Genomic DNA, 11,631 nt, shown 5'->3' with positions numbered 1-11,631 from the left:
ACGGCTGTGATCTCTTGAGCAACGGTCATCTTTTGTAGTCGAGCATAATGAGATCCCTTGCTTGACGCCACGAATTCTATTGAATTTGCAGAAGTCATATCAGCAGGCACTATCTCTTTGAACAATGCTCATGTTGGAACTGGTATCCTTCTGGCTCCTCTTTTTTATTTTTTTTTATTTCTATTGGAGATGACTATATTTCCATATTGTGATTATCGTCTTCCGAGTCGTGGTGTAAAGATTGGGACTCGTGCCGTCGCATCGTCAGATCCCTAGAAGAACTTCCAACAGCACCTCTGCCCTTCTGCAACGATAATCCGTTTCCAAACGATAGCTCTCGCCTGCCGAACGCCGAGCCATCCCTAGACGCAGGAAATGGCAGTATGCCAGATGAATGGTCGTTCCTTCTTGATCCATTCGGGTTAAAAGGAGGATTCAATCCAGAATTAGAGGTCGAAGACGAGGAATTGGAGGGAGGGACAACGGTGTGCTGCTGGTGCATGACGTGGTTGGACCGATAGGACGAAATCGCGTGGTTAGAGATATATAGCCCGCCGAACACGATAACCAATACAAAAACCTATCATATTGAAAAAATAAATAAATAAGAGATTGCGATTAGCTCTCGTGTATAAGTAGCCTTGTTATCACACTGAAACACCACAGCATTCGCGGTGGATCTTACCATGGTCTTGTATGAAATGGTGTGTACGAAAGAGTTCACGATCAACGCAAAAGTTTCGGCCGCAACAGATGCTCTGCAGAAGAAAGAAAGAAAAAAAGAAAAAAAAAAAAGAAGCATAAAGCGAATAAGCATGCGTCCTGAAGGTCTTCAATTAGACTCTCTGCTCTTTCCACATTCACCGCGATATGACTTACCTTCCGATCCTCGGCTCTGGCTGCTCCATACAGGCTTTACGATCCTCGCATACTGTGAATAAAGCCGCACCAATAGGTTTATCACACCTATAAACCTGATAATATTCCTTCTCACAATTCGCCCTCCTTTGTCGTTCTCGCTGTAGAAGTGTCTCAGTCCTGAGACTGACATCGCTTTGAATCGTGGTAATGAAATTTGCGACGATATAGATCAATACGCCCACAAACACCGTATTCATCGCTACTTGGACGTATCTAAAAAAAAGTAACAACAATAGTAATCATCAATGAATGATAACCACGAGCTGAGCCAGAATGGTGCTTAAAAGCGAAGGGTATTGAATAATAATAAACGTACCCTGCCAAAATGAACGGCAGATCCACGTTCTCGGACCAGACTCTGCCCCGAGACTGCGGCTGGGCTTGGGCTTGCGATCGAGAACGGCCGCCCTCATGACGCTGTCCGGACTTGTGACCCACAAACGCGCCCCTCTGCAGTCTTCTCTGCCGATCATAGCTTGAGTTCCACGACTAGTTCCGAAAACCAAAAGCAGCAAAAATAACCAAAAAAAAAAAAAAAAAAAAAAAAAAAAAAGCGTCAGACAAGAGTCCAAAAAAAACATCAGATAATTTGATCCGCCTCGTGCTGTTGGCTTTGTACCTTGCGATGATGGAAAGCGGATTCCCCCTCATCACTGCCGTACGCTCCCTGATCCTCCTGTTCATCACTGTCCTCCCAGAACCCCGATCCTGAGGGCGCAATTCTGCCCTGCGTTGGTACACCCAATGCTCGACTCTTGCTTCCCTGCAAGCGACTTCCTGGTGACATTGCTCGTCCAAGCGGTGAATGGCCACTCAGGCGATAGTCATCATCATCATCATCGTCCAGCATATCATTCCTAAGTGTGTCCATATTAAAGCTCGACGTCGGTCTCTGCCCGCTAGAGCCCACACGACCACCGGCGCCATTGTACGTATTAATATCAGCCGAGGATGACAGAACAGATCCTGAAACAACGCTGCTATTGCTGCCTGGAGAGGAATGTGGTGGAGAAAACGATCCCTGTCTCGTCACTGTGGATCCTGACGATGAAAACACCTGCGAATCCTGACGAAACGGCTTTGGCATCGTTGAACCCCATCCGTTCGAGTTCAGCAACCCCTCTAGACATATAACATGGTTCAATATATAAGAAAATGTCCCGTTAACAACAGCACTACTGACATTGATCGGAGAGAAAAAGCATAACAGTTGACAGAGGCGCTTCCTTCCAAGTACGTACGACTGCTAGCAGTATTCTGAAATGCAGAACCCGATTCCTGTTTGGGGCCACCACCACCGCTGAGATCAGACGAGAAGGAACCGAATGCTGCTGGAGAAGAGTGAGGTTTCGGTGCCGACGAGAAAGTGGATTCAGATTCAAGCGGTTGGGGTGTCGAGAAGATGTTGGGCAGATTCCTGTCCTGCTCACGCTCCCAATCCATCGGCGCCTCGCGTGTCCGCATCGTCGTCATGCGGGTCATGTCTTTGTCCGTGGTTCCTTGGTGCGTTCTGTGGGGGGGCGACAAAGGCCGATTGAGTCTGGTGAGCAAGAATAAAGTCGGCGCCCCGGTTTGTGCTGCGCGATCAAGTTGTTTTCCAGGAACAAGAATGAAAGGGTTTACAAACAATTGTGGAGCATACGTTTTTTATCTGCCTCGGCGGAGCACAGTCGTGGTATAAATGGAATGTTTATTTGGTGCATTACAGCATACATGCAAAATGGCATGTCTTTGTCTGAAGTTATCATATTCGGTTGCTCGCTGCAGGCGGTGGATCCTGTTACATGGTGAAGATGAGGCTCAAATCTACTGGATGACTGGAGCTCAACTGGGGTTTCTGCTCATACTTAGAGCGCAGGATATCACGGATGCTGTTCAGCAGCTCCAGGTAGCTCTGATGTGGGTTGGCCGTTAGTCTAAGATTCGTACAAGAAATATGAGCATCTGTTTAGTTGGATCCATGGGCCACGCAATATCCAAACAGCTTTGACATAAGCAGCAAACAGCAACCCTTGTCCTTACGCCGAGATGAAAGAAAATGTCATGGCTCCTGTCATGCCAAAGCCCTGCTCATGTGTGTCTGCCGAGGTCTGTGTATCCTTACATCTACCGAAGGAACAAAGAAAGGAGCACGCTCGCATTAGTTCCCACTCCATTATTAACTCGGACCATGTTTAATTTTCCCTGGGTAACACAGCGCAAAAATATGCCTCATCTCTTACCCGCTGAGCATGATACAATCTGCTTGACTGGATTTCTTTTCCAAGTCCTTGTCCCTGTTCTTGTGTGCCATCAACTTCTTGCCCAATCCTCCGAGACCACGGAACAATCCTCCCATATCACCATTCATGTAGGCCATTCCTGCAGCCAGGACGCCTGTGCCGACATCTGCCAATATATTTGGCTCCTTAATATCTCCTGTGGTGCTGTAGATATATGGAAGATCGAGTGCTGATCCCGAGTGGCAGCAGTCCATGATGGCGGTCAATCGGCATCCTGCAGGCAAGGGATTGACCATAATCTCGTGCATGGTATCGTCGATAATGACACCGGCTTTCTCGTGATCGACTGGATAAATAGTCTCATCATATCCGTCATCTTCGTCGCCATCCTCATCAGCGACCTGGCCACCATGTCCACTGTAGTGGAAGAAGAACCTGGTTTGTCAAAATTGATGAGAAGTCATAGTATGTCAGTAACAAGGTGATATATCGAACAGCTGCACCCTCATGTTTCGCAACTTACGAATCGTCGGGACGAGCATCATGAACGAGCCACTTCATGGCCGCCAAGATATTGGCATGTGTCGGGATGCGGGTCGGATCTTCCTGGTCATCTGTCAGGGTGATCGTGTCATCTTCCTTGAACCCAAAGCGCTCGATGACAAAGCTCTTGATGTTCTTCACGTCGTTAATGCATCCCCTGAGCTCGCTGCTTTGACCAAAGTAATTGATACCGATAAAGAGTGCCCTTTTGCGACCCTGGCAATTCGACAGCTTAAAGTCTGCTGGCCGGTCCCTCTTCGGACTCTCCCGAACAGCCCATCCTTCTGGCGGAGGCGGAACATCTGCTGGTGTAAACTACCATAATTGATCCCAAGGAACAAAGAAAAAAAAAGAGGAATACAAAGAAAAGATAGGGTGTTACCGATCAGCTGAAAAGGACAGATCCATCTACACGTGGCAAAGCAGTTCTGAGTACACTGCGTGAGATCATACCGTTTGCTGAGGGATCGAGTGCGCTGGTGGAGCATACTGCTGCTGCTGCTGAGGAGCATAGCCATACTGTGGGCCGTCGGCTGGTGGGGCGTATCCGTAAGGCGATGAGGCAGGGGGCGGGTAATACGGCTGTCCCGGAGGAGGTGCGTAGTACTGTTGGTCTGGAGGAGGATAGGGGTTGCCGCCGTAAGGGTATCCTTGAGGAGGGGCATATCCTCCGTAACCCTGCTGCTGCGAGTACTGGCCTGGGTACATTGATGGTGGTTGTCCTGGTAACTGCTGCTCCTGAGGCGGTTTCGTTTGCGGGGACGAGTGAAGGGTGATGGGTGATGAATGGGAAGTACGGAAAAGGAATGAGGAGAGGAAGGTGCAGGAAAAACCGCCGGTGATCCTTAATACAGAATCGCACAAACTCAAAACTAGATACAGCCCAATCCAAAGAGTAGCCCAAAGAAGACGCGTCCAGTACTCTCTCCACTGCATGTCCAGAAGTTGATACGATATCCTCCAGCGAATGACTACGGGCAGCCTTAGACCCTAGGGAAGCCCTGAAGAAGACCCTATCAACCACTGAGAACGCCTTACAGAGCCCACAGCGCCCTTCAATATATATATATATATCCTGCTTCAGCATCGTTTCGTTCTCTCTTGACGGAAACGCGTCTCTTTTAAGCACCAGTGTATGAAGGCCCCACAAGACAAATGGAGCCCCTAGAGGCTCCTTAGGCGGCTTTAGATCTCTTGAGAAGTCGCGCAGCTCCTTGTACATCCCGCCAATAACACACCAACACTGCCTGCTCCAACGTGCGTACAAGTATGGCACATTGGAGGATGCATCCATTCCTGGGCCGTTACGGGCATTACTCGAACAAAGTGACGTGGAAATACTGGGAGACGAATTGTTGTCGCGGTCTCACTTCTCTTCCTCTTCCTCATTCCTCATTTCTCATTCCTTTCCTCCAACATTCATTCGCCAAACCACTGAATCAGCCATGTCCTCACCCACCACTGAACGCCCCGTGTTATACTCCTACTTCCGTTCCTCGTGCTCGTGGCGCGTCAGGATCGCATTGAACCTCAAGAAGATCGACTATGAATGTCGCCCTATCAACCTTCTGAAGAGCGAACAGGTAAGTCCGGGAGATCCATCCTACACCAGTTCTCTAATGCATGTACAAGCCATTGGCGCCGAGCCATGGTCAATCCAGATATCTTTCTAAGACTCAGTTGCTCTTTAATATCTTTAATTGAAATCGTTAGAGATCCGAAGAGTATCTCAAGATCCAGCCTTCTGGATTCGTCCCAGCCTACATTGACAACACGACCGGCAAGACCCTGAGCCAGTCCATTAGCATCCTCGAGTATCTTGACGACATTTATCCCGGTAGGATAAAGCCCCTTTCTTTATGAAGTACCATTACAGCTTCGATGATCGGATAGGTGATATATCGCATTGCAAGGATTTCCCACGCTAACCATAATGCGAAATGTCGTCCAATGTCGATGCTATAGAGCATTCACTGCTTCCCAAGGACCCTCTGGACCGCGCAACAGTAACGGAGTGAAATGCACCGAGTTGGTGTGAACAGGATTGAGCTGATATACTAAACCCTGCTCTAACCATAACGTGTACCATTGACAATGCAATCGTCAATTAGGTTCGTGCGTTGGTTCAGACGATTGCTATGGATATCCAGCCTATCGCCAACCTGCGCATTCTCAATTATGTTGGCGAGGATAAGAAGGCCGAGTGGGCTGCGCATTTTTTGGCCGAGGGATTTAAAGGTATGATTTTCGAGAAGGACATGAAATGGAAATGCATCGATAATGACTCACATCTTTTATACGTTCATTTTGTGGATGAAACGTAGTGCTTGAGGCAATGCTGGCAAAGACTGCAGGAACGTACGCTTTTGGCGATTCGATCACTATGGCCGACCTTTGTATCGTGCCCCAGGTGTACAACGGTGTCCGGTAAGGGTTGCGGTACCTTACGCGTTAATAGGGATAACTAGACGCGCCACTTTTTTTTTTCCTAATTGATTTCGTTTATTTACAGGTTCGGCGTGGACATGAGCGCGTTCCCTATTATCTCGCGCATCAACCGATCGTTGGGCGAGTTGCCTGAGTTCGAAGCTGCTCATCCCTCAAGGCAGATTGACTGCCCTGCAGATTTAAAGTAGAAAAGTCTTTACTGCAGCAACAGCTGGCCCTGAAATGAAATAAAGTCGTGTGGACCTGGATGTAAGCATTATTGCCCCAAGTTACTTTAATCAGAAATGAAAGGGATAGCATCCAGGTACCGTGTAAACAGGCCCCCCTGGATCGCTTGCTATGAGGGGAGGAGAGAACTAAGGTTGCGGCATGCTGACATCCATCCACAACAAAAGACGGCCTCCAATTCAAAGGCGTGTAACCCCCCTTCCCCTCCAACCCAACCCCCCTCTTTCATTGCCCTCCTGACTTTTTTTAAGCGCCCCTTTCCTTACCTCGTTACCAACATGACATATCTCCGCCCTGTATCCCTTTCCTTCTCCTTCTCCCTCCTTCACCCCTACTTCTACTTCAACCTCTATTTCTTTTTTCTCCATTCCCTCGCCTCTAATCCGCCCTTACGATCCTCATCTCTAACCAGGCTTACATCCTCCAGCCTTCCAAGGGGAAACCAGCAATAGCAAACACCATTGAGAACCATCATCTGGATCTGGAGCACACCCGACCATGTCCCACCGTCGCACAGCCTCCAATAGCACCGTGGATGATGCCGACTACCAGCAGCACACACCCACGCTCGACCACGACCTTCTCTCCTCACTACCCATCGCCCAACCCGTTACCTCGAACGAGACTGCAGTGTCCCTAATCGAATCTCCATCACCCATTCAACCTTCAGAAGGAACACCCTCCACAACAGCAGCACCAGGAGCAGGAGTAGGAACTAGAACTGGAACCGCAGAAGCAACGTCGCGTCACAAATCCACCTCCCACTCTCGGCCCCAAACCCTCCTCACAAAAGCCCTTCTCTTCTACATCAAGGTCTTCCGTGTGCTCCAACCCCTGGTCTCCCTCTGCGCCGTTGGCACCATCGCCCCCGTGCTCTCCTACTTTCATACCCAAACCATCTTCCCAGCCATCCAAGCGACCCTCTATGTCTTCACCGCGACCCTCGCCTGCTGTTCTCTCTTCTTCGGCATCATCTATCTGGTGGGCGTCTTCTTCCACAAACCCCTCTTCTGGCCGTTCACGAACCGTCACTTCCGAAAGACGAGTAAAGCGAGGATCGGAGGTGATTTAATCGTCTGTATGGTCTTTTGTGGACTCTGGTTCCTGTCCATGGTCGGGTTAGTCATCGATACGATGTTGGTCGACTGTGGGAAGCTCACGGGGTTGGAGACCGTGCTGCTGGAGAACCATTTAAGTCTGAAGAAGATCAAGACGGTCTGTCGGCTCGAGAAGGCGACATTTGGACTCGCCGTCATCAGCTGGGCTTGCTGGATGGGTGTCCTCGTCGTCTTGTTTTACGGGTAAGAAACAGCAACCCTACAATTTTGTCCTGTTTCTTCTTTTTTTTTTTTTTTCCTACTTCAGGTGAAATTCCTCTAATGTAGATTTGTCCATGGTCCATGGTTCATGGTGGCACCAACATCTTGTTTTCTTTCAATGGAAAAAAAAAAAAAAATAGGCACTTCTGGAAGAGACGTCAGGTACTCGCAGAACGCTTGCGGGACAAAATGACACGAAAACGAGCCTCGAAGGCCGGTGCAGGGATGAGCTCAGCCGTCTCGGCAGATGCGGGGGCAATTCAGACAGGAGGATCTGCACGCTCTAACAGGAGCGGTCTCGGCCTCGGCATCGACCATGGTCAAGGAGTCAGCGGAGCTCATGTGGGATCAAGTCAGCAGCAACACCAGCAGCAGCAGTCCGACGGCTGTGGTTGTCAGGATACGGAGGGTGAGGTTGGACTTTCAGGGGTCATCTGTCGATACGACGATGACCAGAACTCGACCATCAGACGAGGAGGGTACTCAAACTCTGAAGCAGCTGCTTGATTCCATACATTTACATAATATAATACATGTACTTATTTTTCCGACTAAATGAATATGCAATTGTTTTTTGTTTTGTTTTTTATTACTATTGTAAGTGGCGTGGTCTACACAGCATTCTCCTTGTTGTCTTTGATCAGCTCCTTTGGATGCAATTGGACACTGCTGTTGTGGACCTTCTTTACCATCCTATAACAAAACAGGCAATATGAATATCGTTAGTCTTATTTGTCCTTGCACCTTGCATATCCTTACCATGGATAAAGTTCAAACACCTACCCTGATCCGAAACCTGTGCCCAGGAGTGCTGCTGCGCCCAAAGTCGTTTGCCACAGGTTCAGTCCAATCTCTTGACCGTACCAACGCTTGTTCTCCTTGTCATCAGAGCCCGCACCGTTGCCCTGTTGGCACTTGTCGTCATCGGTGCTACAATTGTTCTCGTTCCTGTTCGTCAGTATGCCTGAACCACCGCTAGACATGTTCTTGAAAGAATACTGTCGCGTCGATGAAGTCGGAGCCGCACCCGGCGGCCGCAATGGCGATGATCCTCGAATGAGCATTCCTGTCTGCAGTCCAACATGAAGAGGCGGGCAGAGTGTGCCGGCCATACCGATTCTGGACACCGAGACATGCGATGCCAGTGATCGCTGATCCAATGCTCTTGAGAAGAATCCTTGGTGTGGTTCAGGGATAGGACAGCGTTTCCGTCTGATCCGTGATGGGGTTGAGGTTCCAGAGGTCGAGGGCGATGAATGGAGCGAGGACGACCGAGAAGATGACGCCGATGCGTGTCCCTCGCCTGGTTTGTATGAAGATTTCTTTGCAGCATGATCCAAGATTGATTGAGCCTTGACACTCCAGGATACATATCTAGGGGCAAGCAAGGACGACGGGCCCTGTAGCACCTTGTCTGCCATTGGATCAGACGGACTGGATGATGTCTTTTGAAACTTGGGTGGCGACAGCAGTGGCGTGGTGCTGCCCGAAAATGGCGGGTCATTACTATTGAGCGTCGTGGATTCAATTTCGTAGTAGTGATCACGCGTGGGCTGACCGGTGGACAGGATCCCTCGGTGGTAGGCCTTCTTCTGACGCGTGGCCTCCGAGTCTGAGGAGGCACTATCGTATTCTCTTGAGCTAGGCGTGTAGGATCCATGAAAGTAATGAGGGGATAGGTCACCGAGGATCGACTCTGGATTCGAAGGTAGCAGATGAGGCGAGCCAGTCGTGGAGTAGTACAGATGTGTTGGGGACGCTGGGATGAGGGGTGACGATCGCTGGGATCTACTGTCGACAGTATAGATCTTTCTAGGTCGATTGCGTCGTTGCTTGAACCGGGGTCTTGGTCCTGCGGCCAACAAGGTTGATAGACTGTTTGGTGCACCCATCGATATCATGATTATGCAATGCAAGGTTGGACAAGAAGGAAAAGGTTAGGGTTCCAAGTTTAACAGGAGCTGAGGAATGCAACAACAAAGACGCACAAATGGTACCACTCGACATCCAAGAAAAGATATCACTCTGGTATGAATCCCGCGTGCATGTGCATATATTTGCAGCTGCACCCATCCACCTTCCCGTCGTACACCCTGCAACTGCAAATACAACTAATGCGACTGAGTCTGCGTCTGCGCCCAACCACATCACGCCCCTCCGCCTGTCAGCGCGAACAGCAAACAGTCGACTGATTCAGCCTATCAACCAACCCGCCCCTGACAGATAGGCCCTCTTCTCCCCCTCTCTTTTATTCATAATGCGTATTTGCCTTTTTCAGTTTTGAGCCCCCTATTATCGTCGTTGTTACACGGATCTCAGGCCTCATGTGTCTTTTCATAGTATTGCACCTCTATCTTGCCTTCTTTCATCATTTCATTTTATTTTCTCCCATGTCAAATGACCCTTCACTGCAACCATAATGAAAAATAGCAGTAAGTAAAACAAATGTTGATTTTACCTTGCACGAAGGGCCTCTTCGACCTGCTCCTGCTCCTGTAATGAGTGGTGCGATGACGAGGCGGAGGAGGAGGACGCCAGACCAGTATAGTCGCCTTTGCCTGCAAAGGCAAGCGGGCGGCCCTGTTGCATCTGAAGTGATGACGATGATGATGAGGACAGCTGCTGATAAGGGTGATGAAGATGATGTTGCTGAAGTGTCTGCTGATGGAGGGGTGGGTACTCGTCTTCGTAGTGGTAGTATGGGGGTGTGTCGTAGATCATGTCATCCTCTCCATCCATGTCAGAGTACTCGACCTCAGAGTAGTCGTCTTCGAGGAGCTCTTTGGCGGACAGGGAAATCCACGAGCCTAAGAATGGAGACGGGTAAAAGGGGAAGGATATGACACGAAGACAACAGCGAATGCGCAGAGTTGGTTAGTTCAGATGGACCATCTGCTTCCTGTTGTCAGCAGACTGAGGAGGGAGGAGAGGAGGAGAGAAGGAGGGAAGGAGGGAAGGAGAAAGGGAGAAAACTTGCCTTCGCCACAGGGAGAACCGGTGCCGCTGAGCATCTGCAGCCTGGGTGAGGCCGTGCTGGAGTAGGCGGGCTCATGGTAGTCGGCAGTGTCTGGGAAGAGAAAGGTGGCGGATGCCCTGGAGCGATGGGAATTCTTGGTGGCACTCGTTACTGCGGCCATTGCTGAGTATTGTGGATTTGTGTATCGGTATGTCGGTGTAGTTGTGTAGGTGTGTAGGTGTGTAGGTGTGTAGTTGTGTGGTTGAGTCGTTGTGTGCTTGTGCAGCGGTGTGTTGGGAGGAAAGAAGCAAAGGGTGTGTCTGCGGATGTGCTGAAGAAGGAAAGAAAGAAGAACAAGAGGCCACGGGTTGGATGGGGATTGCGAGGCGCGAATATGGTTCCACAGGTGACTGCTTGGATGGCATAGGACGGGCGGGCAGGTGCGTGGGCGAAGTGGGGAGCGGGGCAAAGCAGGAGCGCCAACCATCCCTGGTCAAATCCGGTGGTAAACAGCAGGAGTGAAGAAACCCGATGGTCCCTTTCTTCAGACAACAACAACAACAACTCCTTCCCCCTCCCCCCCTCGTCCTCTTCCTCGTCTTCGTCTTCGCCTTGGTTGTTTTGTTTCTTTTCTATTGGCGAATGACGACCTCTCCTTCCCTTCCCTTCCCTTTTTTTCATATGGGTTCGCCCGACCAATAGGAGGCAAAACTGCCCCACACTTTTTTTTCATTCCCTCCCCTTCCCTGGGTAATAGTGCCGCGGTAAAATATCGGCTTACACCCTGGGGGCCACTTTCCATTTGCTGTGCTTTTTTTGCTTGGCGCTGTTGCAATACGACATGACTTCTACTTCGCCCTTGCACGCACTAAGCCCATTACATGGCTGCGGGTCATATACCAAAGCGAGTAAGGTCCTCCCTTCGGTCGACTGCTCGCCAAGACATGGACACAATCCCCATTCGCCGCACTATGTGCCACAAAGAGAGCTTTTT

At 49.8% G+C, this 11,631-nt stretch overlaps 5 protein-coding genes across 5 annotated transcripts; 2 read left to right on the top strand and 3 right to left on the bottom strand.

Moving 5' to 3' along the window:
- Positions 1-110: 110 nt before the first annotated feature.
- BC939DRAFT_460639 (Di-sulfide bridge nucleocytoplasmic transport domain-containing protein) lies at positions 111-2,607 on the bottom strand. The gene is made up of 6 exons (XM_051556905.1): positions 2,163-2,607; positions 1,541-2,043; positions 1,238-1,410; positions 880-1,134; positions 686-758; positions 111-580 (listed from the first exon to the last, which is right to left on the bottom strand). Exons 1-6 carry the CDS (start codon positions 2,401-2,403, stop codon positions 194-196), a joined length of 1,632 nt encoding a protein of 543 aa, XP_051409142.1. The 5' UTR covers positions 2,404-2,607; the 3' UTR covers positions 111-193.
- BC939DRAFT_426997 (caspase domain-containing protein) lies at positions 2,593-4,498 on the bottom strand. Its single transcript, XM_051553181.1, has 5 exons — positions 4,140-4,498; positions 3,667-4,001; positions 3,144-3,578; positions 2,944-3,027; positions 2,593-2,837 (listed from the first exon to the last, which is right to left on the bottom strand). Exons 1-5 carry the CDS (start codon positions 4,392-4,394, stop codon positions 2,702-2,704), a joined length of 1,245 nt encoding a protein of 414 aa, XP_051409141.1. The 5' UTR covers positions 4,395-4,498; the 3' UTR covers positions 2,593-2,701.
- Positions 4,499-5,131: 633 nt separating this feature from the next.
- BC939DRAFT_505900 (glutathione S-transferase) lies at positions 5,132-6,322 on the top strand (the record flags this gene model as incomplete). Its single annotated transcript, XM_051560732.1, has 6 exons — positions 5,132-5,269; positions 5,400-5,523; positions 5,652-5,692; positions 5,798-5,924; positions 6,011-6,113; positions 6,199-6,322. 6 exons carry the CDS (start codon positions 5,132-5,134, stop codon positions 6,320-6,322), a joined length of 657 nt encoding a protein of 218 aa, XP_051409140.1.
- A 538-nt stretch (positions 6,323-6,860) lies between these two features.
- Positions 6,861-8,188, top strand: BC939DRAFT_505899 (uncharacterized protein; the record flags this gene model as incomplete). The annotated part of the gene is made up of 2 exons (XM_051560731.1): positions 6,861-7,663; positions 7,822-8,188. 2 exons carry the CDS (start codon positions 6,861-6,863, stop codon positions 8,186-8,188), a joined length of 1,170 nt encoding a protein of 389 aa, XP_051409139.1.
- Positions 8,189-8,243: 55 nt separating this feature from the next.
- Positions 8,244-11,607, bottom strand: BC939DRAFT_460630 (uncharacterized protein). The gene is made up of 4 exons (XM_051556904.1): positions 10,659-11,607; positions 10,140-10,488; positions 8,465-9,556; positions 8,244-8,374 (listed from the first exon to the last, which is right to left on the bottom strand). The coding sequence occupies exons 1-4, from the start codon at positions 11,122-11,124 to the stop codon at positions 8,293-8,295; spliced, it is 1,989 nt and encodes a 662-aa protein (XP_051409138.1). The 5' UTR covers positions 11,125-11,607; the 3' UTR covers positions 8,244-8,292.
- Positions 11,608-11,631: the final 24 nt, after the last annotated feature.

This window comes from Gamsiella multidivaricata, assembly GCF_025024155.1.
Source record: "Gamsiella multidivaricata strain RSA 2152 chromosome Unknown BC939scaffold_63, whole genome shotgun sequence".
NCBI lineage: Eukaryota > Fungi > Mortierellomycota > Mortierellomycetes > Mortierellales > Mortierellaceae > Gamsiella > Gamsiella multidivaricata.
This window is presented reverse-complemented; position numbering and strand designations above follow the sequence as displayed.